The sequence below is a fragment of the Bombina bombina genome, chromosome 1, assembly GCF_027579735.1.
Source record: "Bombina bombina isolate aBomBom1 chromosome 1, aBomBom1.pri, whole genome shotgun sequence".
NCBI lineage: Eukaryota > Metazoa > Chordata > Amphibia > Anura > Bombinatoridae > Bombina > Bombina bombina.
In genome coordinates, this window is record NC_069499.1 from 1,290,861,413 (window position 1) to 1,290,887,865 (window position 26,453).

A 26,453-nucleotide genomic window follows, 5' to 3' on the forward strand; every position below is an offset into this window, starting at 1 on the left:
TAGGATTTATATTTATTTTACAGGCAACTTTGTATTTATTTTAACTAGGTACAATAGCTATTAAATAGTTAATAACTATTTAATAGTTACCTAGTTAAAATAATTACAAAATTACCTGTAAAATAAATCCTAACCTAAGTTACAATTAAACCTAACACTACACTATCAATAAATTAATTAAATAAACTACCTACAATTATCTACAATTAAACCTAACACTACACTATCAATAAATTAATTAAATACAATACCTACAAATAAATACAATTAAATAAACTAACTAAAGTACAAAAAATTAAAAAGAACTAAGTTACAAAAAATAAAAAAATATTTACAAACATTAGAAATATATTACAACAATTTTAAACTAATTTCACCTACTCTAAGCCCCCTAATAAAATAACAAAGCCCCCCAAAAGAAAAAAAATGCCCTACCCTATTATAAAATTAAAATAGAAAAGCTCTTTTACCTTACCAGCCCTTAAAAGGGCCATTTGCGGGGCATGCCCCAAAGAATTCAGCTCTTTTGCCTGTAAAAAAAAACATACAATACCCCCCCCTCAACATTACAACCCATCACCCACATACCCCTAATCTAATCCAAACCCCCCTTAAATAAACCTAACACTAAGCCCCTGAAGATCTTCCTACCTTATCTTCACCTCGCCGGGTTCACCGATCCGTCCACCGAAGTCTTGATCCAAGCCTCCGAAGTCTTGATCCAAGCCCAAGCGGGGGCTGAAGAGTGACGTCCATCCTCCGGCTGAAGTGTTCATCCAAGCGGCGGTTGAAGAAGTCCATCTTCGGGCAGAAGAGGACATCCGGACCGGCAAATATCTTCATCCAAGCGGCATCTTCTATCTTCTTCCATCCGGCGAGGAGCGGGACCATCTTGAAGCAGCCGACGCGGATCCATCCTCTTCTTCCGGCGACTCCCGACGAATGAAGGTTCCTTTAAGTGACGTCATCCAAGATGGCGTCCCTCGAATTCCGATTGGCTGATAGGATTCTATCAGCCAATCGGAATTAAGGTAGGAAAATTCTGATTCAAGTTCAATCCAATTGGCTGATCCAATCAGCCAATCAGATTGAGCTCGCATTCTATTGGCTGTTCAGATCAGCCAATAGAATGTGAGCTCAATCTGATTGGCTGAACCAATCAGCCAATTGGATTGAACTTGAATCTGATTGGCTGATTTCATCAGCCAATCAGAATTTTCCTACCTTAATTCCGATTGGCTGATAGAATCTTATCAGCCAATCGGAATTCGAGGGACGCCATCTTGGATGTCGTCCCTTAAAGGAACCTTCATTCGTCGTCTAGTCGTCGGAAGAAGAGGATGGATCCGCGCCGAGGTCTTGAAGATCAGCCGCTCGTCATCGGATGGAACAACATAGAAGATGCCGCCTGGATGAAGATGTTTGCCGGACCGGATGTCCTCTTCTGCCCGGATAGGATGAAGACTTCTGCCCGAAGATGGACTTCTTCAACCGCCGCTTGGATGAACACTTCAGCCGGAGGATGGACGTCACTATTCAGCCCCCGCTTGGGCTTGGATCAAGACTTCGGAGGCTTGGACCAAGACTTCTGTGGACGGATCGGTGAACCCGGCGAGGTGAAGATAAGGTAGGAAGATCTTCAGGGGCTTAGTGTTAGGTTTATTTAATGGGGGTTTGGGTTAGACTAGGGGTATGTGGGTGGTGGGTTGTAATGTTGGGGGGGGTATTGTATTTTTTTTTACAGGCAAAAGAGCTGAATTCTTTGGGGCATGCCCCGCAAATGGCCCTTTTAAGGGCTGGTAAGATAAAAGAGCTTTTCTATTTTAATTTTAGAATAGGGTAGGGCATTTTTTTTATTTTGGGTTGCTTTGTTATTTTATTAGGGGGCTTAGAGTAGGTGTAATTAGTTTAAAATTGTTGTAATATATTTCTAATGTTTGTAAATATTTTTTTATTTTTTGTAACTTAGTTCTTTTTTATTTTTTGTACTTTAGTTAGTTTATTTAATTGTATTTATTTGTAGGTATTGTATTTAATTAATTTATTGATAGTGTAGTGTTAGGTTTAATTGTAACTTAGGTTAGGATTTATTTTACAGGTAATTTTGTAATTATTTTAACTAGGTAGCTATTAAATAGTTATTAACTATTTAATAGCTATTGTACCTGGTTAAAATAATTACAAAGTTGCCTGTAAAATAAATATTAATCCTAAAATAGCTACAATATAATTATTCTTTATATTGTAGCTATATTAGGGTTTATTTTACAGGTAAGTATTTAGCTTTAAATAGGAATAATTTATTTAATAAGAGTTAATTTATTTCGTTAGATTTAAATTATATTTAACTTAGGGGGGGTGTTAGTGTTAGGTTTAGACTTAGCTTTAGGGGTTAATACATTTATTAGAGTAGCGGTGAGGTCCGGTCGGCAGATTAGGGGTTAATAATTGAAGTTAGGTGTCGGCGATGTTAGGGAGGGCAGATTAGGGGTTAATACTATTTATTATAGGGTTATTGAGGCGGGAGTGAGGCGGATTAGGGGTTAATAACTTTATTATAGTAGCGGTGAGGTCCGGTCAGCAGATTAGGGGTTAATAATTGTAGGTAGGTAGCAGCGACGTTGGGGGCGGTAGATTAGGGGTTAATAAATATAATATAGGGGTCGGCGGTGTTAGGGGCAGCAGATTAGGGGTACATAGGGATAACGTTGGTTGCGGCGGTGTACGGAGCGGCAGATTAGGGGTTAAAAAAAATATGCAGGTGTCAGCGATAGCGGGGGCGGCAGATTAGGGGTTAATAAGTGTAAGGTTAGGGGTGTTTAGACTCGGGGTACATGTTAGGGTGTTAGGTGCAGACTTAGGAAGTGTTTCCCCATAGGAAACAATGGGGCCGCGTTAGGAGCTGAACGCTGCTTTTTTGCAGGTGTTAGGTTTTTTTTCAACTCAAACTGCCCCATTGTTTCCTATGGGGGAATCGTGCACGAGCACGTTTTTTTAAGCTGGCCGCGTCCGTAAGCACCGCTGGTATTGAGAGTTGCAGTGTCAGTAAATTAGGCTCTACGCTCCCTTTTTGGAGCCTAACGCAGCCTTTCTGTGAACTCTAAATACCAGCAGTATTTAAAAGGTGCGGGGGGAAAAAAGCACGCGTAGCTAACGCACCCCTTCTAACGCAAAACTCCAAATCTAGCTGATGGTGATTATACAAAGGAGTGCACTTGCACTTGCGCACCATCCACTTCTGGAACCACCCATTTACCACTGACTGTTGCTGGAATCATCCAATGGTATAAATATAAAGTAAAACATTTATTTTTTGTAGCTTTTTATCACTTATTCTGTATTCAATTGAAATGTTATTTTATTTATTTTAGCACCATTCAAAAAAAATAAAATTGATTCTTATGAAAATTTTTATTTAATTTCTCTAAGCATAAGTTTTGGAATTGAAATGATCTATAATGTCCCTTTAAGCTTGTGTTTTTAATGTTAATTTAAACTAGACATTCTAAAAATAAAGAAAAAGCTACTGCTCTAACAGCTTGTGAGATCTGTAATAGTAATGCAAATTATAATTGACACTCAAGTTATTTTATTGCTTACTTTTCAAAATAGAACAAAGTATTTTTTAAATACATTTGGATGTAAAATTTTAAATTACTAAGGTATACTAAACTCAAAAAATATATCATACATAAATAAGTTTTTGCATGAAAGAGAAAGCCGTTTAAGATTATTTTGAAACATACTGGATTTGCTCGACTTATCCCTAGGGACACTTTGCTCACTGACTGATAAGAACAACTCCCACATCTCTACTGGTGAACAGTGGTACTCTCCATAAGCATAAAAGCAAAAAGTATTTGTTTTCAGTGCAGGCAGATTTATGCTTAAAGGGGCAGTCTACACCTTATTCATCTTAATGTCTTACCTTAGATTAAGCTGCAAATAGCCTCCTGCACCTTTTTATATCATAAGATGCAAAAAAAAAATAGAATGCGCCTCATGGTACAGATCAATAGGTCACACAAGCAGGAATGAAAGCAGATCAGTCCTACTCACGTGAAGCAAAGCACTACTACTGCTCAACAGGCAGACCGGATCCTAAGATCCTAAGAGTCGTCCAGCAGACTCACAACAGCACAGCAACAACAAGGGCGATCCTCGTCCAGAGAGCGCCGGCAGTGAACATGAGTCAGGGAGCCCCAGCAGGAAAAAAACAAATATCATATCCACACAGGTAATGGAGGCAGCAGCAGAAAGGTGAAGTTAAAAGTTTTAATAAAACTTATTAAAAACAACAGCAACACCTTTCTCAGTGACACAGCACCGTTTACTCAGGCTATACAATACAAACAAACTGATGCTATATTGAAAAGTACACAAAACCAATCAGACCGTTAAACTCACACCCCCTTTGTGGCATTATAACAAATAAGAAAAGATCTCAGAATCAACTGCCCTCTCTAACATTAAACATAGTGGCTCACTAGGGCGGTTGATTCTGAGCTCTTTTCTTATTTGTTATAATGCCACAAAGGAGGTGTGAGTTTAACAACAGCAACAGCCCTTGTTGCTGTGCTGTTGTGAGTCTGCCGGACGACTCTTAGGATCCGGTCTGCCTGTTGAGCACTTGTAGTGCTTTGCTTCACATGAGTAGGACTGATCTGCTTTTATTACTGCTTGTGTGACCTATTGATCTGTACCATGAGTCGCATTCCTGACTGTTTGGTACCATTTTGACTGTTGGAGATCCTTCCTCTACTGCCATAGGCTTGGAGAGACTTTGGGAAACGGTGAGTTCCTGTTCTGATTCAGGAACGGAATCTGGGATTCTATTCCAATCTGGTAGTGGTTCTCAAAAAAGGAGGGAACCTTCAGTACTATTTTAAATCTCTAGAGTCTAATCAAATTCTAGATCTAATCAAATTCCTAAGTGTACCGTCCTTCAAGGTGGAAACTGTTTGTTTCATTTTCCTTTTGATTCAGGTCATTTTACGAAGGCGGATTTATCGGACGCGTGCTTGCATCTTCACATTCTCAGGCAAACACTCCCAATTGTGGCTTTGCCCTTTTGGCCTTGCCACAATTCCCAGACTTTTCTAAAAGACTGGACAGATAGCTCAGCATGCTAATGCACTGTGGCTGAGCACTGTAGCAACCCAAGGGTTGCAGGTTTGATTCCCGGTGAGGTCCACTCAGCCTTTCATCCTTCCGAGGTTGATAAAATGAGCAGTGTCTTCGGACCCTTACGGGTGATTAACTGTGCTTTACAAGTACCCAATACATACATACAAAACAGCATTTTTATGGGCATTGTCCTTAAAAGGGCTTTGAACTCTTTAAAACTTAGTTCAGGTGCTATTTTTTCAAGCAATATTCCACAAGGTAGATTTGGTAAGGAGTTACTTAGTCACTTGGACATCGGTAACCTTCATGGGAACCATAATAGATTCCCTATAAATTAAGTTTTTTTCCTGAACAAAAGTCAGGAAATTAAGTTTTGCTATTTCTTCAGTCTTATCCTCAGCCATTAGTGGCTCAGTGCATGGAGGTATCGGGCTGATGGTAGATACATGGGACTTCATCTCGTCTGCTCGGTTCCTTCTCAGAACTGGGCAGGTTATCATGCTTAGGCTATGGAACAGATTGTCTCCTCGAATATTACTGAAGCAGGAGACCAGGGTTTTCGTAAAGGGACACTGAACCCAATTTTTTTTCTTAGATAGAGCATGCAATTTTAAGCAATTTTCTAATTTACTCCTATTATCAATTTTTCTTCGTTCCCTTGCTATCTTTATTTGAAAAAGAAAGCATCTAAGCTTTTTTAGGTTCAGTACTCTGGACAGCACTTTTTTATTAATGGATGAGATGATCCACCAATCAGCAAAGACAACCCAGGTTGTTCACCAAAAATGGGCTGGCATCTAAACTTACATTCTTGCATTTCAAATAAAGATACCAAGAGAATGAAGAAAATTTTATAATAGGAGTAAATTAGAAAGTTGCTTAAAATGTCATGCTCTATCTGAATCACGAAAGAAAAAATTTGGGTTCAGTGTCCCTTTAAGAGCTGAGAGCGATCTTCAATGATATTCGGGCCTGGTCCCAGTTAGTCTCGGTCCAGTTTATCTGGTTCCAGTTGGACACATATCTTCAGTTTCATCATAGAGAAACGAGGAGTTCCTTAGCGTTTACAGAGGTATCCAAAATAATTCAGTGGGCAGAGGCCCATTCTCACGGTCTGTCGGCAATCCACATCCCAGGGCCAATCTTCCGAGGTACGGGTCGAGGTCCAGGGGCTCTCGGGTGGTTCTGTTAGCCGTCTTGGCGGTACTTTGGACCTTCAGTCTAGCATACCTATTTCCTCCGTTTGCTCTTCCTCTTCGGGGTCTTCCTTGAGTCATGCGGGATAAGGCGTCGGTGATTCTTTTGCACCGGCTTGTCCTCGCAGTATTTGGTATGCAGATTTGGTGGACATGCCACCGTGGAGACTTCCATTGAGGAAGGACTTTCTAATTCTAGGGCCCTTCCTTCATTCAAATCTAGTTTCTCTGAAGCTGACTATTTTGAGATTGATCGCTTAATTTTATTCAAGTTTAGACCACTGAGTGTTGTCTCAGTTCTGTTCCCCTCCATAACTTTAGACTGCGGTCAAAGGGATATACTAGGAGCTATTGCTCTGGATAAAGGGATGTCCAGGACAAGGGAAGTGTTCTGACGGAGGTACTCATTAGGGGTACCAGGCGGTCTGTCACATTTGGTGGCAAGCGCTGGGATTGATTTCAGGTCCTGCTGACAGAGGAGGAGCGGCACTGTAACTCGCAGCTATGGAAGCGGAGCTCCTATGGCGAATGCAGCAAGTGCTGACCCACCTTGACAAACCTGTTTCTGCACAGGACAAGCTGGGTTGGAGGGATGTGCTGCCTTGCTATCAGTCCCTAAGCAGCACTACAAAGATGCGCCAATGGCAGCCATTGAAGGATCGCAGCCAGACAATTATAGATGATGCAGATTGTCAATCTACAGAGCCAACCCATGTTTCTTTGTATAATAATATTAGTCCTCAAACCAGACCCTAGCCCCTCTGTCATCACCATACCCACAGCAGACCTTAGACCCCATGGCCCTATAGCCCCTCTGTCAGCACCCATACCCACAATAGACCTTAGACTCCTGGTCCTGTAACCCCTCAGCCATAAATATACTCACAGCAGACCTCAAATGGCAGGCTCTCTGCCAACACAATACTTTCAGCATATCTGAGACTCCTGGCCGTGTAGTCCCTCTGTCAGCACCATGCATACAGCAGATCTCGGGCCCCTAGACCTTTCGCCCCTCAGTCAGCACCATGCATACAGCAGATCTCGGGCCCTAGACCTTTAGCCCCTCAGTCAGCACCATGCATACAGCAGATCTCGGGCCCCTAGACCTTTAGCACCTCAGTCAGCACCATGCATACAGCAGATCTCGGGCCCCTAGACCTTTAGCCCCTCAGTCAGCACCATACCCACAGCAGATCTCCGACCCCTGAGAATGGAAAGAATAGCATGTATGAGGGAAATGTGAACAAAAGGAGTCTGGGATGGCTCACACCACAGAAAAAAACAACATTCACTGATCATGTGAAGGGGCTAGCTAAGCTACATATTGAGGGTGTTCAGAGTTTGCTGAAGAACCAATAGGCCCTATGCAAAATGCATTAAAGGGGCAGTAAACCTACACAATAATGTTATATAATTCTGCACATAGTGCAGAATTATATAACTTTATCTTAGTGCCAACTTTATATCACAATGTATTTCAGAGAGCGGGAGCGAGCTACATTCAGTTTAATGGTGCGATTGGGCCGGCTGTGACTAGACAGCGTGCCGCGATGCGCTTAGGAAAAAAACAGACCCGCTCAGTAGAGCCAGGAGCGGCATTCTGAAAAATTCTACTTTGTGAAAAAATATCTCTGAAATACTTTGTTATATAAAGTTGGTGCTAAGATAATGTTATATAATTCTGCACTATGTACAGAATTATATAACATTATTGTGTAGGTTTACTTTAAATGCAACTCTTACTTTAATAGTTCATATGTTACTTTGTGCAACCAATTTACTATAGAATGAAGAGATGTTTGAGAGCTGTAGTGAATAGGCTGCAAAGTCAACATAGTAACTGGAGAATCTAGAGAGAAAAGAGGATACTTGAGAGATTTTTGCCCACTGTAAATGTTTAGTATTGGCTGTATATGAGCACAAGGGAACCATAGTTGTATTAGATTATATTGAAAGCTGTATGGAAAGCAAGTGGTGCCAAAGTCTGCAGGCAGCCAAAATATCCCCACCCACTTAAGAACAGTGATACAAGTTTCCAAACAATAAGGGAGAGGGAAAGAGCTGAAGTATCCCCATAAAAGTGATACAATAGGGCAGATTATCAACATTTGAGTTTAATTTTCTGCCTGATTCCAAGTGAGTTTGCTTAACCCTTCTAAAGGTAAACAGAAAGTGATAAAAAATAAGTTTATTCAAATTGCATTATTTATGCTAAACAAAGTAACTAATTTTAATATTTTTTTCTTCTTCTTGTTTTAGGAGGAAATAAACAATTTCAAGGCAAGAGTTAAAGAAGTTCTAGAGGAGAATGAGCAACTGCACAAACAATTAGAAAATAAAAGCCACATATCTACTAAGGAATGGTATTTAATTTTCTGTACATTATTTGATGTTGCCTGCTATATATTTTACATTTTAACATCCATATGTCTCCACAGCATCCTGCCTTCATGTAAAGAATACTTTCTTTCCTGTAATTAGCAAGAGTCCATGAGCTAGTGACGTATGGGATATACATTCCTACCAGGAGGGGCAAAGTTTCCCAAACCTTAAAATGCCTATAAATACACCCCTCACCACACCCACAATTCAGTTTTACAAACTTTGCCTCCGATGGAGGTGGTGAAGTAAGTTTGTGCTAGATTCTACGTTGATATGCGCTCCGCAGCAAGTTGGAGCCCGGTTTTCCTCTCAGCGTGCAGTGAATGTCAGAGGGATGTGAGGAGAGTATTGCCTATTTGAATGTAGTGATCTCCTTCTACGGGGTCTATTTCATAGGTTCTCTGTTATCGGTCGTAGAGATTCATCTCTTACCTCCCTTTTCAGATCGACGATATACTCTTATATATACCATTACCTCTGCTGATTCTCGTTTCAGTACTGGTTTGGCTTTCTACAAACATGTAGATGAGTGTCCTGGGGTAAGTAAATCTTATTTTCTGTGACACTCTAAGCTATGGTTGGGCACTTTATTTATAAAGTTCTAAATATATGTATTCAAACATTTATTTGCCTTGACTCAGAATGTTCAACTTTCCTTATTTTTCAGACAGTCAGTTTCATATTTGGGATAAATGCATTTGTTTCAATCATTTTTTCTTACCTTAAAAAATTTTGACTTTTTCCCTGTGGGCTGTTAGGCTCGCGGGGGCAGAAAATGCTTCATTTTATTGCGTCATTCTTGGCGCGGACTTTTTTGGCGCAAAATTTTTTTCTGTTTCCGGCGTCATACGTGTCGCCGGAAGTTGCGTCATTTTTTGACGTTTTTTTTGCGTCAAAAATGTCGGCGTTCCGGATGTGGCGTCATTTTTGGCGCCAAAAGCATTTAGGCGCCAAATAATGTGGGCGTCTTTTTTGGCGCTAAAAAATATGGGCGTCATTTTTGTCTCCACATTATTTAAGTCTCATTATTTATTGCTTCTGGTTGCTAGAAGCTTGTTCACTGGCATTTTTTTTCCCATTCCTGAAACTGTCATTTAAGGAATTTGATCAATTTTGCTTTATATGTTGTTTTTTTCTTTTACATATTGCAAGATGTTCCACGTTGCAACTGAGTAAGAAGATACTTCAGGAAAATCACTGCACAGTGCTGGAGCTACCAAGCTAAGTGTATCTGCTATAAACTTTTGGTATCTGTTTCTCCAGCTGTTATTTGTATTGCATGTCATGTCAAACTTATTAATGCAGATAAAATTTCCTTTAGTACTGTTACATTACCTGTTGCTGTTCCGTCAACATCTAATTTTCAGAGTGTTCCTGATAACATAAGAGATTTTATTTTTTAAATCCATTAAGAAGGCTATGTCTGTTATTTCTCCTTCTAGTATACATAAAAGTCTTTTAAAACTTCTCTTTTTTCAGATGAATTTTTAAATGAACATCATCATTCTGATACTGATAATGGTTCTTCTGGTTCAGAGGTTTCTGTCTCAGAGGTTGATGCTGATAAATCTTTGTATTTGTTCAAGATGGAATTTATTCGTTCTTTACTTAAAGAAGTGTTATTTGCATTAGAAATAGAGGATTCTGGTCCTCTTGATACTAAATGTAAACGTTTAAATAAGGTTTTTAAATCTCCTGTAGTTATTCCAGAAGTGTTTTATCTCCCTGATGCTATTTCTGAAATAATTTCCAGGGAATGGAATAATTTTGGTAATATATTTACTCCTTCTAGACGTTTAAGCAAATTATATCCTGTGCCATCTGACAGATTAGAGTTTTTTGGGACAAAAATCCCTAAGGTTATGGGGCTGTCTCTACTCCTGCTTTAAGGATCCTTTAGATAGGAAAATTGAATCCTTTCTAAGAAAAGCTTCCTTATGTTCAGGTAATCTTGTTAGACCTGCTATATTTTTAGCGGATGTTGCTGCAGCTTCAACTTTTTGGTTAGAAGCTTTAGCGCAACAAGTAACAGATCATAATTTTATAGCATTATTATTCTATAACATGCTAATAATTTTATTGGTGATACCATCTTTTGATATCATTAGAGTTGATGTCAGGTATATGTTTCTAGCTATTTTAGCTAGAAAAGCTTTATGGATTAAACTTGGAATGCTGACATGTCTTCTAAGTCAACTTTGCTTTCCCTTTCTTTCCAGGGTAAATAATCATTTTCGTTCCTTTCCTCACAACAAGGAACAAAAGCCTGATCCTTCATCCTCAGGAGCGGTATCAGTTTGGAAACTATTTCCAGTTTGGAATATATCCAAGCCTTATAGAAACCTATAGCCAGCTCCTAAGTACCTATGAAGGTGCGGCCCTTATTCCAGCTCAGCTGGTATGGGGCAGATTACGTTTTCTTCAAAAACATTTGGATCAATTCCGTTCTTAATCTCTGGTTTCAGAAACATTGTTTCAGAAAGGTACAGAATTGGCTTCAAGTTAAGGCCTCCTGCTAAGAGATTCTTTTCTTTCCCGTGTCCCAGTTAACACAGCAAAGGCTCAGCATTTCTGAAATGTGTTTCAGATCTAGAGTTGGCTGGAGTATTTATGCCAGTTCCAGTTCTGGAACAGGGGCTGGGGTTTTATTTTATCTCTTCATTGTACCAAAGAAGGTCAATTCCTTCAGACCAGTTCCGGATCTATCATTATTGAATCGTTATGTTAGGATACCAACATTCAAGATGGTTACTGTAGGACTATCCTGCCTTTTGTTTAGCAAGGGCATTATATGTCTACAATAGATTTACAGGATGTGTATCTGCATATTCCGATTCATCCAGATCACTTTTAGTGTCTGAGATTCTCTTTTTAGACAAGCATTACCAGTTTTGTGGCTCTACCGTTTGGCCTAGCCTCAGTTCCAAGAATTTTTTTCAAAGGTTCTCGGTGCCCTTCTTTCTGTAATCAGAGAATAGGGTTTTGGTATTTCCTTATTTGGACGATATCTTGGTACTTGCTCAGTCTTCTCATTTTCGAAGAATCTCATACGAATCGACTTGTGTTGTTTCTTCAAGTTCATGGTTGGAGGATCAATTTACCAATCAGTTCATTGATTCCTCAGACAAGGGTAACCTTTTTAGGTTTCTAGATAAATTCAGTGTCTATGACTCTGTCCTTGTCAGACAGGAGAAGTTTAACATTGATAGGACTGCCGCATCAGATGCGATCTCCTTTGCTCGTTTTCACATGCGACCTCTTCAGCTCTGTATGCTGAACCAATGGTGCAGGGATTACTCAAAGATATCTCAATTAATATCTTTAAACCGATTTTACGACACTCTCTGACATGGTGGACAGATCACCATCGTTTAGTTCAGGGGGCTTCTTTGTTCTTCCGACCTGGACTATAATCTCAACAGATGCAAGTCTTACAGGTTGGGGAGCTGTGTGGGGGTATCTGACGGCACAAGGGGTTTGGGAATCTCAGGAGGTAAGATTTCCGATCAATATTTTGGAACTCCGTGCAATTTCAGAGCTCTTCAGTCTTGGCCTCTTCTGAAGAGAGAGTTGTTCATTTGTTTTCAGATAGACAATGTCACAACTGTGGCATACATCTATCATCAAGGAAGAACTCACAGTCCTCTGGCTATGAAAGAAGTATCTCGAATTTTGGTTTGGGCGGAATCCAGCTCCTGTCTAATCTCTGCGGTTCATATCCCAGGTATGGACAATTGGAAAGCGGATTATCTCAGTCGCCAAACGTTGCATCCGGGCGAATGGTCTCTTCACCCAGAGGTATTTCTTCAGATTGTTCAAATGTGGGAACTTCCAGAAATAGATCTGATGGCTTCTCATCTAAACAAGAAACTTCCCAGGTATCTGTCCAGATCCCGGGATCCTCAGGCGGAGGCAGTGGATGCATTATCTCTTCCTTGGAAGTATCATCCTGCCTATATCTTTCCGCCTCTAGTTCTTCTTCCAAGAGTAATCTCCAAGATTCTGAAGGAATGCTCGTTTGTTCTGCTGGTAGCTCCGGCATGGCCTCACAGGTTTTGGTATGCGGATCTTGTCCGGATGGCCTCTTGCCAACCGTGGACTCTTCCATTAAGACCAGACCTTTTGTCTCAAGGTCCTTTTTTCCATCAGGATCTGAAATCCTTAAATTTAAAGGTATGGAGATTGAACGCTTGATTCTTGGTCAAAGAGGTTTCTCTGACTCTAATACTATGTTACAGGCTCGTAAATCTGTATCCAGAGAGATATATTATAGAGTCTGGAAGACTTGTATTTCTTGGTGTCTTTCTCATCATTTTTCTTGGCATTCTTTTAGAATACCGAGAATATTACAGTTTCTTCAGGATGGTTTAGATAAGGGTTTGTCCGCAAGTTCCTTGAAAGGACAAATCTCTGCTCTTTCTGTTCTTTTTCACAGAAAGATTGCTATTCTTCCTGATATTCATTGTTTTGTACAAGCTTTGGTTCGTATAAAGCCTGTCATTAAGTCAATTTCTCCTCCTTGGAGTTTGAATTTGGTTCTGGGGGCTCTTCAAGCTCCTCCATTTGAACCTATGCATTCATTGGACATTAAATTACTTTCTTGGAAAGTTTTGTTCCTTTTGGCCATCTCTTCTGCCAGAAGAGTTTCTGAATTATCTGCTCTTTCTTGTGAGTCTCCTTTTCTGATTTTTCATCAGGATAAGGCGGTGTTGCGAACTTCTTTTGAATTTTTACCTAAGTTGTGAATTCCAACAACATTAGTAGAGACATTGTGGTTCCTTCATTATGTCCTAATCCTAAGAATTCTAAGGAGAAATCGTTGCATTCTTTGGATGTTATTAGAGCTTTGAAATATTATGTTGAAGCTACTAAGTCTTTCCGAAAGACTTCTAGTTTATTTGTTATCTTTTCCGGTTTTAGAAAGGCCAGAAAACTTCTGCCATTTCTTTGGCATCTTGGTTGAAATCTTTAATTCATCTTGCCTATGTTGAGTCGGGTAAGACTCCGCCTCATAGGATTACGGCTCATTCTACTAGGTCAGTTTCTACTTCCTGGGCGTTTAGGAATGAAGCTTCGGTTGATCAGATTTGCAAAGCGGCAACTTGGTCCTCTTTGCATACTTTTACCAAATTCTACCATTTTGTTGTATTTTCTTCTTCTGAAGCAGTTTTTGGTAGAAAAGTACTTCAGGCAGCGGTTTCAGTTTGAATCTTCTGCTTATGTTTTTCATTAAACTTTATTTTGGGTGTGGATTATTTTCAGCAGGAATTGTCTGTCTTTATTTTATCCCTCCCTCTCTAGTGACTCTTGTGTGGAAAGATCCACATCTTCGGTAGTCATTATCCCATACGTCACTAGCTCATGGACTCTTGCTAATTACATGAAAGAAAACATAATTTATGTAAGAACTTACCTGATAAATTCATTTCTTTCATATTAGCAAGAGTCCATGAGGCCCGCCCTTTTTTGTGGTGGTTATGATTTTTTTGTATAAAGCACAATTATTCCAATTCCTTATTTTATATGCTTTCGCACTTTTTTCTTATCACCCCACTTCTTGGCTATTCGTTAAACTGAATTGTGGGTGTGGTGAGGGGTGTATTTATAGGCATTTTAAGGTTTGGGAAACTTTGCCCCTCCTGGTAGGAATGTATATCCCATACGTCACTAGCTCATGGACTCTTGCTAATATGAAAGAAATGAATTTATCAGGTAAGTTCTTACATAAATTATGTTTTTAGGCATATCCTCCTATTTCAATAACTGTCACAATTGAGTTCATACTGAAGTAATTTAAAAAAAAAAAGAAGTAAAAAATAATTTGTGAATATGTTAACTTTGTTTAAGGCTTTGGAACAAATCCATTATATCTTCAGAAATTCAATTCCTCTTTGGTATTTTTATTTTTCCTTCCTAAGATAGGTAGAGTCCACGGCTTCATTCCTTACTGCTGGGAAATACAACACCTGGCCACCAGGAGGAGGCAAAGACACCCCAGCCAAAGGCTTAAATATCCCTTCCACTTCCTCATTACCCCTGTCATTCTTTGCCTTTTGCCACGTAAGGAGGTGGCAGAGAAGTGTCCGAAGATTCAGAGAGTCCTGAAAAAGTGTATCTGCCCTTCAAGATAGGACTGGAGTTTTAAGTAGTCATGTCAACCTCTCAGTGAGAATATTGATGAAAGTTATTGAGCCTGGAGATGCAGGGAAAGTTTTTCTGCAAAACCATCCAGACTACTGCTAACGGCTCCTAAGCAATCAGTGTTGACAAGTTTCACTGCCTGCTTTCTCTCACTCAAGTCCATGTCAGGAGCGCTGCTATAAGACTGTCACACTTGAGAGGCTGTGTTCTGTTCCACAGCATGGATCCTGGAGGTAAGATTGTTTCAATTTTTACACATAAAACGCTATAACAGGGTCACAGTGTGGCTCCTTTATACCTTGATGGGATCCAGGGTTAATATCCTCTGAAGGGGGTTTATTGAACAGTTGGGGTTAATTAATTAGTGTATTAATTATTTACATGCTGCTTTGTGCGATTTGTTTTTCCTAGGCTGATAGACTCTGTGTTTTTGGCTGGAACAAACCGGTTTCACTTTTAAGTTTCATTTTCATTTTTTAAAGTGTTGCACAGCTTCTATTACTTGCTTTACTTGTAACAACAGGGGAAGTACTGTTTTGCACTCCATGTGACCGGGTGTGGTCTATGTTCATTTCCTCCATTCCGGCTGAGACTTGAACCTGAGGAGTGCATTTCCTCTGTTAACTGTCTGGGTCTAGGAGGTGGTGAGTGCCCCAACCATTGGGAGTATAAAGGTGCAGTTTTCTATAATAAAAAACTTTTTTATTTGTGTCCTTCTGTGGGTATAATCTGAGCTATGGAGCTATGGAGGACTCTGACATGTTAGAAGGTACTCCTTCTGTACTAAATCATACCTGTTTATATTGTGAGTAGGCCGTGGTTTTCCCACCCACTCAATTATGTTCCACATGCCTTAACACTGTTATAACGTCTAAGAAGGGAGACAAGCCTGCTACGGCTCTTAGTCCCTCTGAGCCGTCTACCTCTCACAACTCTGCGTCCCTTGAGATTACTACCCTTGCTACATTATCCACTCCACATGCAGTTACCCATAGCACATCTAATCCTCCATCCGGAGGGGGCCTTCTTCCTGCGGACTTTGCCGCACAGTTACAAATGGCGGTATCTGCGGCCCTCAGTGCATTACCTCGCTCTATCAAACGCAAGAGAAAGGTTAAACGTAGCTCTCCTGACCCGGAGTCATCTAAATATTTATCGGATTCAGCTATTATGTCCCAGTTATCCGATGATGATCAGAGGGTAAACTTTCTGGGTTGGAGTCCTTAGCGTCTAAGCCTCCTGCTGCGGAGGAATTGTCCTTTTGATTTAAAATTGAGGACCTGCGTTTTTTTATTGAAGGAGATTCTGTCTACGTTAGAGGTTCCAGAGGTCACGCTGCCTGAAGAACCTATGATACCTATATTAGACGGAGTTTACGAAGACAGGAAAGTTCCTTTGAATGGCGAACATTATTAAGAACAAATGGAAAATAATTGGTTCTTCTTTTCCCCCTTGTCTACTTTTAAAAAGTTGTTCCTGGTTCCAGACACTCAACTGGATTTGTGGGGCTCCATTCCTAAGGTGGATGGTGCTATCTCTATGCTTGCTAAACGTACTACTATACCTCTTAAGGATAGTAATTTGTTCAAAGAGCCGATGGATAAGAAAATGGAAACCTTTCTGACAAAGATGTTTCAACATACAGGATTTTTGTTTCAACCGGCGGCTGCAGTTGCCGCGGTTTCCGGAGCAGCTACCTACTGGTGCGACTCTTTGAGGTCAGAACTCATTGAGGTGGAGTCTCCCCTCAAGGATATTCAAGAATTAAAGCTCTGAGAATTGCTAATATCTGTGATGTGAACATGCATAGTATTCGCCTAAATGCAATGGCCTCTGGCTTTATGGTCCTAGCCCACCTGGCGCTCTGGTTGAAGTCTTGGTCTGCGGATATGACTTCTAAGTCCAGATTCCTTTCTCTTCCCTTCAAGGGAAAGATTTTATTTGGTCCAGGCCTGGACTCCATTATTTCTACGATTACCGGAGGCAAGGGTGCCTTCCTACCGCAAGATAAGAAGAACAAGTCTAAGGGACGACAATCTTTTAATTTTCGTTCTGACAAATCGCAAGACAACAATCCTTCTCCAAGCCTGAGCAACCCAAGAGTACTTGGAAGCCGGCTCAGTCCTGGAATAAATCCGAGCAGAATAAGAAGCCCGCCGAAAACAAAGCGGCATGAAGGGGTGGCCTCCCAATCTAAGATCGGATCGTGTAGGGGGCAGACTGTCTCTTTTTTCAGACGCCTGGTTCAAGGACGTACAGGATCCGTGGGTTCTGGAGGTGGTATCTCAGGATACAAGATAGACTTCAAATCTCATCCGCCAAGGGGCAGATTCCTTCTCTCGAATCTGTCTACCAGACCAGAAAAGAGGGATGCCTTTCTAGGGTGTCTTCGGGATCTATCCTCCTTAGGAGTTGTTGTCCCGGTGCCTATCGAAGAAAGAGGTTTGGGGTTTTATTCAAACCTTTTGCGTTGTCTCAAAGAAGGATGAAACTTTCTGCCGAATTCTGTATCTTAAAGTGCTTAAACAAATTTCTCAGTGTCCCTTTCTTCAAGATGGAGACAAGAAGGTCCATCCTTCCTTTAATTCAAGAAGGCCAGTTTATGACCACTTCCCCAGCACTCCCTACTATAGCGCTCAAACAGTGTATGATAATCGTGGGCACAATCAACAAGAAACAGCCAAGGGGATACACTGTAGTACAGATAAACACTCCTCTATGGGAACACAGTACCTCTCAGTCCGCCGGTTGTCTTCTGCTAACGCTGCACAAACAAGTCCCGGTCTGTTTCCTCTTCGGGTGACTCCTCCCCTTGCCTCCACGTCACCACCAGGTGTAACCAATACGAACTACTCCATACACAGCAGCCGAATACGGCGCTCCCCGCAAACCGCCTGCAGACCTCCTTTCAGTCTGCAAAAACATCCAAAACGACCAAAGAGAAAAAAAGGTGAGTCGGTGCCCCAGGTTCAAACCTGTGACCCCGACTCACCTTTTTTTCTCTTTGGCAGTTTATGACCACTATAGATCTGAAGGATGCTTACCTTCATGTTCCAATCCACAGGGAACACTTTCAGTTCCTGAGGTTTGCATTCCTGGACCAGCACTTCCAGTTCATTGCCCTTCCGTTTGGCCTAGCTACTGCTCCAAGATTCTTTACAAAGGTTCTAGGGGCTCTTCTAGCCGTTGCCAGAACTCGGGGTATTGCAGTAGCCCCATACTTGGATGATATTCTGGTGCAAGCAGCATCCTTTCGTCATGCAGAAGAATTCTTGAGGTCCCTTCTCAGTCTTCTTCAATCACATGGATGGAAGATAAACTTGAAAAGGGTTCTCTTATCCCAAGTACCAGGGTGGAATTCATGGGTACTATAATAGACTCCATATCCATGAGGATATTTCTAACAGACCAGAGATGTTGCAAGCTAACTTCGGCATGTCTTGCCCTCCGGACCTCCTTGAGTCCCTCTGTGGCTCAGTGTATGGAGGCGATTGATCTCATGGTGTCCTGCATGGACATCATTCCTTTTGCCAGGTTCCATCTCAGACCTTTACAACTGTGCATACTGAGGCAGTGGAACGCGATCATTCAGATCTGTCTCAACAGATTGTATTAGACAGCCGGTCAAGAGAACCACTCTCTTGGTGTCTCTGTCCAGATCATCTGTCCCGAGGGACATGCTTCTTAAGACCATCCTGGGAGATTGTGACTACGGACGCAAGCCTATCCACATGGGGAGCAGTTTGGGGTGCCAGGAAGGCACAGGGGTTGTGGACTCAAGAGGAGTCCTCCCTCCCTCCCAATCAATATTTTGGAATTATGGGCAATCTTCAAGGCCTTGAAGGCTTGGCCACTTCTGGGTTCGTCCCAGTTTATCAGATTTCAATCAGACAATATAACCTCGGTGGCTTACATCAACCATTAGGGGAAACGAGAAGTTCCTTGGCAATGAAGGAAGTATCTCAGATTCTGGAGTGGGCAGAGGCCCACAGCTGTTTGCTCTCAGTGATCCACTTTCCTGGTGTGGACAACTGGGATGCGGATTTTCTCAGCAGGCAATCCTTCCATCCAGGGGAATGGTCTCTCCATCCCGAGGTGTTTGCAGAGATATGCAACAAGTGGGGGACGCCGGAGATAGATCTCATATCGTCCCTTCTCAATACCAAGCTACCCAGGTACGGGTCAAGGTCGAGGGATCCCCAAGCGGATCTAATAGATGAACTAGCAGTGCCCTGGAGGTTCAAACTCCTATATCTTTTTCCTCCATTACTGCTTGTTCCTCGAGTGGTGGCCCGCATCAAGCAGGAGCGGGTATCAGTAATCCTGATTACTCCATCGTGGTCGCGAAGGACGAAGTTCGCGGATCTAGTGGGTATGTCCTCATCTCCTCCGTGGAAGTTAGCTTGTCGCAGAGACCTGCTGATACAAGGTCCATTTGTTCATCAAAATATAGATTCTCTGAGGCTGACTGTGTGATGATTGAACGCTTAGTCTTAGCCAAGAGAGGTTTCTCTGAGAATGTCATTGATACTCTTATTTAAGCTCGTAAACCAGTTACTCTGTGTATCTACCACAAGGTGTGGGGGACCTACTTATTCTGGTGTGAAGAGCATGTTTTTTCCTGGCACAGAGTTAAGGTTGCCAGAATCTTATCTTTTCTCCAGGATGGGCTGGAGAAGGGCCTTTCTGCTAGTTCCCTGAGGGCACAGATTTAGGCCCTGTCGGTTTTATTGCACAAGAGACTGGCTGAGCTTTCAGACGTGCAATCCTTTGTTAAGGCTCTGATTAGGATCAGACCTGTGTTTAGATCTGGGGCTCCTCCTTGCAGCCTAAATCTTGTTCTTTGGGTTTTGCAACAGGTTCCGTTTGAGCCTCGGCATTCCGTTGACATTAAATTGTTATCTTGGAAGATTCTTTTTATTGGCTATTGCCTATGTGCGCAGAGTTTCTGAGATCCTCTGCTTTGCAATGTGAGCCCCCTTATCTAATTTTTCATGCAGGTAAGGCAGTTTTACGTACTAAATTTAGGTTTTCTTCCTAATGTTGTGTCAGATCGCAACATCAATCAGGAGATTGTGGTTCCTTCATTGTGTCCTAATCCTTCTTCATCGCCTTTAAGTTCTATCTTTAGCCTACTAAGGAGTTAAGACAATCTTCCTCTTTGTTGTCTATTCGGGGAAGAGTAAGGGGCAGAAGGCTACTTCGACGTCCCTATCTTTTTGGTTATGGGGAAGTAAATAAATGTTACTTTGCAGCATTGCTATTTATAAATTGACATGCTTTAAAGAATTTGAACATGCACCTTTTATCACTGTAATGTCATTTAAATATGATTTCTGTAACAAACATTCAAAACAATATTTGCTTATTTTAGTTTACTATTGGCTTCAGTTTTAGACAGGTGGTCAATAAAATCATCTGGGTGGTGTGTCTATTAAATAGGTCCTAGGGAGAATGCTGATGATTTTTGTTTTTTCGTTTATATATATATATATATATTGTTCAAGAAATGTGCATGCACCTTAGCCTGTTTAGATGTAAAGCAAATTGTATGTAGCATTTCTGTTTTTGTAAAGCTATATCACCACAGACCCACACTGCTTAACTGGCATTGTGCTGTATGAAAGCAGACAAAAATTGTCTCCTTATCATTGTTCCATATAACCAAACCTATAAGGGGGTACTGACCATGGCCACTGTAAGATACAGTGGATATAAAAAGTCTACACACCCCTGTTAAAATGTCAGGTTTATGTGATGTAAAAAATGAGACAAAGATAAATCATTTCAGAACTTTTTCCACCTTTAATGTGACCTATAAACTGTACAACTCAATTGAAAAACAAACTGAAATGTTTTAGGTAGAGGGAAGAAAAAAAAATAAAAATAAAATAATATGGTTGCATAAGTGTGCACACCCTTAAACTAATACTTTGTTGAAGCACCTTTTGATTTTATTACAGCACTCAGTCTTTTTGCTTGTGAGTCTATCAGCATGGCACATTTTGACTTGGCAAGATTTGCCCACTCTTCTTTGCAAAGACACTCCAAATCTGTCAGATTGCGAGGGCATCTCCTGTGCACAGCCCTCTTCAGATCACCCCACAGATTTTCGATCGGATTCAGGTCTGGGCTCTGGCTGAGCCATTCCAAAACTTTAATCTTCTTCTGGTGAAGCCATTCCTTTGTTGATTTTGATGTATGCTTTGGGTCGTTGTCATGCTGAAATATGAAGTTCCTCTTCATGTTCAGCTTTCTAGCAGAAGCCTGAAGGTTTTGTGCCAATGTTGACTGGTATTTGGAACTGTTCATAATTCCCTTTAGCTTAACTAAGGCCCCAGTTCCAGGTGAAGAAAAACAGCCCCAAAGCATGATGCTGCCACCACCATGCTTCACTGTGGGTACGGTGTTCTTTTGGTGATGTGCAGTGTTGTTTTTGCGCCAAACATATCTTTTGGAATTATGGCCAAAAAGTTCAACCTTGGTTTCATCAGACCATAACACCTTTTCCCACATGCTTTTGGAAGACTTCAGATGTGTTTTTGCAAAATGTAGCCTGGCTTGGATGTTTTTCTTCGTAAGAAAAGGCTTTAGTCTTGCCACTCTACCCCATAGCCTAGACATATGAAGAATATGTGAGATTGTTGTCACATGTACCACGCAGCCAGTACTTGCCAGATATTCCTGCAGCTCCTTTAATGTTGCTGTAGGCCTCTTGGTAGCCTCCCAAACCAGTTTTCTTCTCGTCTTTTCATCAATTTTGGAGGGACGTCCAGTTCTTGGTATTGTCACTGTTGTGCCATATTTTCTCCACTTCATGATGACTGTCTTCACTGTGTTCCATGGTATATCTAATGCCTTGGAAATTCTTTTGTACCCTTCTCCTGACTGATACCTTTTAACAATGAGATCCCTCTGATGGTTTGGAAGCTCTCTGTGGACCATGGCTTTTGCTGTGGGATGCGACTAAGAAAATTTCAGGAAAGACCAACTAGAGCAGCTGAACTTTATTTGGGGTTAATCAGAGGCACTTTAAATGATGGCAGGTGTATGCTGACTCCTATTTAACATGATTTTGAATGTGATTGCTCAATTCTAAACACAGTTACATCCCCAGTTATAAGTGTGCACTTATGCAACCATATTATTATTATTATTATTATTATTATTATTATTTTTTTTTTCTTCCCTCCACTTAAAAGATTTCAGTTTGTTTTTCAATTAAGTTGTACAGTTTATAGGTCACATTAAAGGTGGAAAAAGTTCTAAAATGATTTATCGTTGTCTCATTTTTTTACATCACAGAAACCTGACATTTTAACAGGGGTGTGTAGACTTTTTATATCCACTTTATGTCCTATAGAGATCAGTGTTATGTGTATTCTTATTCACAAGCTACCACCACTAAAATGAAACCTAACTGTGGCTGACTCGGCTCTGCAAACTTTAAATAACCTTAAAGGTAAATAAAATCCACATTTCTTTCTCAGGTGATGATAGTCCACGAAATTCCTTAATTGTGGGAATTCATCTCCTGGCCACCAGCACCCTGGATAGTGCTTGCTTATTGTTAGCTACATTTAGCAAACAAATATGCAAGCATAACCCATGTTTTGAACCAAAAATGGGCCGGCTCCTAAACTTTATATTCCTGCTTTTTAAATAATGATAGCAAGAGAACGAAGAAAATTTGATAATAGGAGTAAATTAGAAAGTTGCTTAAAATTGCCTGCTCAATCTGAATCATTAAAGAAATGATACATACATACATACATACATACACACGCACAAACTTGCATAGGTCACCTATGCAAACACTATGACATATAATATGCCATGAGGGTCACCCCTCTGTATTTGATTAATAATGGTGGTTTGTTCTGCAAGTTTGGTGATTGGATTATCTGGCTTTAAAATGGTTTTGCTTGTTTGAGTAGTTCATGCCTGATTAAACACCCTAACAGCTGGTAAAAGCTTTGCTACTTTGTAGAGGGGAGTGTAACAATCCCTCTTGTTTTAATTTGTTTTAATTTTTTTAATAAATAGTTTTATACAAACTTTGATTTAAGAAAGTGGCCTGTGTTTGATGGTCTGAGGCAGTGGGACTTATCCCTTTGGGACACTGTGATTTCTCAATCTTCCACTAACAGCACAAGAGGGTAATGCTCCATTTGTGAGTATATTGATTGCTGCACAGATTGTATGATATCCGAAGTTAACTGTTGATCTGCACAAGGAAGCGCCTTCTGTCTTGTATTGCAGAAGAGCATATTGAGGGACGGATTAAATTCTGTTGAATTAAAGCAGTAGATGTGGACATTTAAATTGCTGATTAATTGAATATATTGTGAAGGTTGATTAGGTTCCCCCTATGTTAATGATCACTTGTGTATAAATACTACAGGTCAAGATAGAGCTAAACTGAACTTTATCTAGGGAGACACAGCATGTTCGCACACAAGTGTTTCAGTCAGCTCTGGGGTAAGGCCACACTTCTGCAAGGTGCATCACTACAAAGGCATACAGCCCTCTGACCACACAGGATTCAATCAAAGAAATGTGTGCTCTAGTCAGGTAAAAATAAAAAGCTCATAGACTGTCAATCAGGCAGACCTGTACAAACACTATTTCAGTTTCATTTGTAATATTTTGAAATAGAGTAGCTTTTTATTTTTACCTGACCAGCGCACACTTTGCTTTGATTCAAGTTTATCCAGGGTCCACGAATCACAAAGGATGTTAAGAAGCTTAGAGTAGAAGCTATACTTTAGGTTAAGAGTGCATAAACCTCCACACATCATTAAAATGATATTGACACATAATATCCTAAAACAATTGTGACAAAGCAATTAACATGGCACCACCAAGTATCTTACCTTTCGGTAGGCATTTAATGCAGGGTCCCATGTGGAGTTAAAGTCACCACCTATTACTGGTGAGGCATGAGCCCTGCCTAACTTGAAAAACACATAAGAGGAGCCGACTTGGAAAATTGACCTGGTTAAAATTAGGGGCGTAAAGAAAACGCAGTTGATTCTGCACACAAGGATAAGGAACCTACGCTCAGTGCCAGCTTCTTGATAAATACTCACGTAGACGATATCTCTATACAAAAGTATGGGCACACTCCTAGTTTTACAAGTGCAGAGGGCACTTAAAGTAATAGTAAATTTAACACATAGTTAAATTCTATTCTTAACCTATATTATTTGTTATACATTTCTTTCATGTAATTAGCAAGAGTCCATGAGCTAGTGACGTATGGGATATACATTCCTACCAGGAGGGGCAAAGTTTCCCAAACCTCAAAATGCCTATAAATACACCCCTCACCACACCCACAATTCAGTTTTACAAACTTTGGCTCCCATGGAGGTGGTGAAGTAAGTTTGTGCTAGATTCTACGTTGATATGTGCTTCGCAGCAGGCTGGAGCCCGGTTTTCCTCTCAGAGTGCAGTGAATGTCAGAGGGATGTGAAGAGAGTATTGCCTATTTGAATTCAATGGTCTTCTTCTACGGGATCTATTTCATAGGTTCTCTGTTATCGGTCGTAGAGATTCATCTCTTACCTCCCTTTTCAGATCGACGATATACTCTTATATACCATTACCTCTACTGATTCTCGTTTCAGTACTGGTTTGGCTGTCTACTATATGTAGATGAGTGTCTTAGGGTAAGCAAGTCTTATTTTATTATGACACTCTAAGCTATGGTTGGGCACTTTATATGTAAAGTTCTAAATATATGTGTTTAAACTTATATTTGCCATGATTCAGGATAATCAGTATTCCTTATTTTCAGACAGTCAGTTTCATTATTTGGGATAATGCAAATGGAATATTTTTTTCTTACCTTAAAAGAATTTTTTTCAATTGACTTTTTTTCCCTGTGGGCTGTTAGGCTCGCGGGGGCTGAAAATGCTTAAATTTATTGCGTCATTCTTGGCGCTGACTTTTTTGGCGCAAAAATTTTGTCATTTCCGGCGCCCTAATTGACGCCGGAAGTTTGTGTATGGTTGCGTCATTTTTGACGTTCAGACGTTTTTTGCGCCAAAACTGTGGGCGTCGTTTTTTTCGGCGTCACAGGATGTGGCGTCATACTTGGCGCCAAAAAATATAGGCGTTGTACTTGGCGCCAATAATGTGGGTGTCATTTTTGGCACCAAAAAATGCGGGCGTCATTCTTGTCTCCACCTTTTTTTCACATTATTTCAGTCTCATTTTTCATTGCTTCTGGTTGCTAGAGGCTTGTTCATTTGGCATTTTTTCCCATTCCTGAAACTGTCATTTAAGGAATTTGATAATTTTGCTTTATATGTTGTTTTTTCTATTACATATTGCAAGATGTCTCAACATGACCCTGGATCAGAATCTACTTCTGGAAAGACGCTGCCTGATGCTGGTTCTACCAAAGTTAAGTGCATCTGTTGTAAACTTTTGGTAACTGTTCCTCCGGCTGTTGTTTGTGATAACTGTCATGATAAACTTTCTAATGCAGATTGTGTTTCCATTAGTAATAATCCATTACCTGTTGTTGTTCCTTCAACATCTAATGTTCAGGATGTTCCTGTTAATGTAAAATATTTTTTTTCTAAATCTATTAGGAAGGCTCTGTCTGTTATTCCTCGTAAAAGGTCTTTTGAAACTTCTCATATTTCAGATGAATTTTTAAGTGACCGTCATCATTCTGACTTATCTGTTTCTGATGAGGATCTATCTGGTTTAGAAGATTCTGCCTCAGATATTGACACTGATAAATCTTCATATTTATTTGATATGGAGTTTATTCGTTCTTTACTTAAAGAAGTGTTAATTGAATTAGATATGGAGGAGTCTAGTCCTCTTGAAACTAAATCTACTAAGTGTTTAAATTCGGTTTTCAAACCTCATGTAGTTATTCCTGAAGTTTTTCCAGTTCCTGATGCTATTTCAGAAGTAATCTCTAGGGAATGGAATAGTCTGAGTACTTCATTTACTCCTTCTCAAAGGTTTAAGAAATTGTACCCTGTGCCATCTGATAGATTAGAATTTTGGGATAAAATCCCTAAAGTTGATGGGGCTATTTCTACTCTTGCTAACGTACTACTATTCCTACGGCGGATAGTACTTCCTTTAAGGATCCTTTAGACAGGAAGATTGAATCCTTTCTAAGGAGAGCTTATTTATGTTCAGGTAATCTTCTTAGACCTGCTATTTCTTTGGCTGATGTTGCTGCAGCTTCAACTTTCTGGTTGGAGGCTTTAGCGCAACAAGTGTCAGATCATAATGCTTATAGCATTGTTAAACTTCTTCAACATGCTAATAACTTTATTTGTGATGCCATTTTTGATATCATTAGAATTGATGTCAGGTATATGTCTTTAGCTATTTTAGCTAGAAGAGCTTTATGGCTTAAATCTTGGAATGCAGATATGACTTCTAAGTCAAGTTTGCTTTCTCTTTCTTTCCAAGGTAATAAATTATTTGGTTCACAGTTGGATTCTATTATTTCAACTGTTACTGGGGGGAAAGGAACCTTTTTGCCGCAGGACAAAAAATCTAAAGGTAAATACAGGGCTGCTAATCGTTTTTGTTCCTTTCGTCAGAATAAAGAACAGAAGCCTGACC

The 26,453-nt window shown here is 40.4% G+C and overlaps 1 protein-coding gene across 1 annotated transcript in view; it reads left to right on the top strand.

Annotated features, from left to right (window-relative positions):
* CEP89 (centrosomal protein 89) overlaps positions 1 to 26,453 on the top strand; it is an 805,336-nt gene that overhangs the window by 300,749 nt on the left and 478,134 nt on the right. The window contains exon 11 of the mRNA XM_053701611.1: positions 8,583 to 8,686. Coding sequence (XP_053557586.1) covers positions 8,583 to 8,686 — 104 coding nt within the window. The remainder of the gene's footprint in view (positions 1 to 8,582; positions 8,687 to 26,453) is intronic.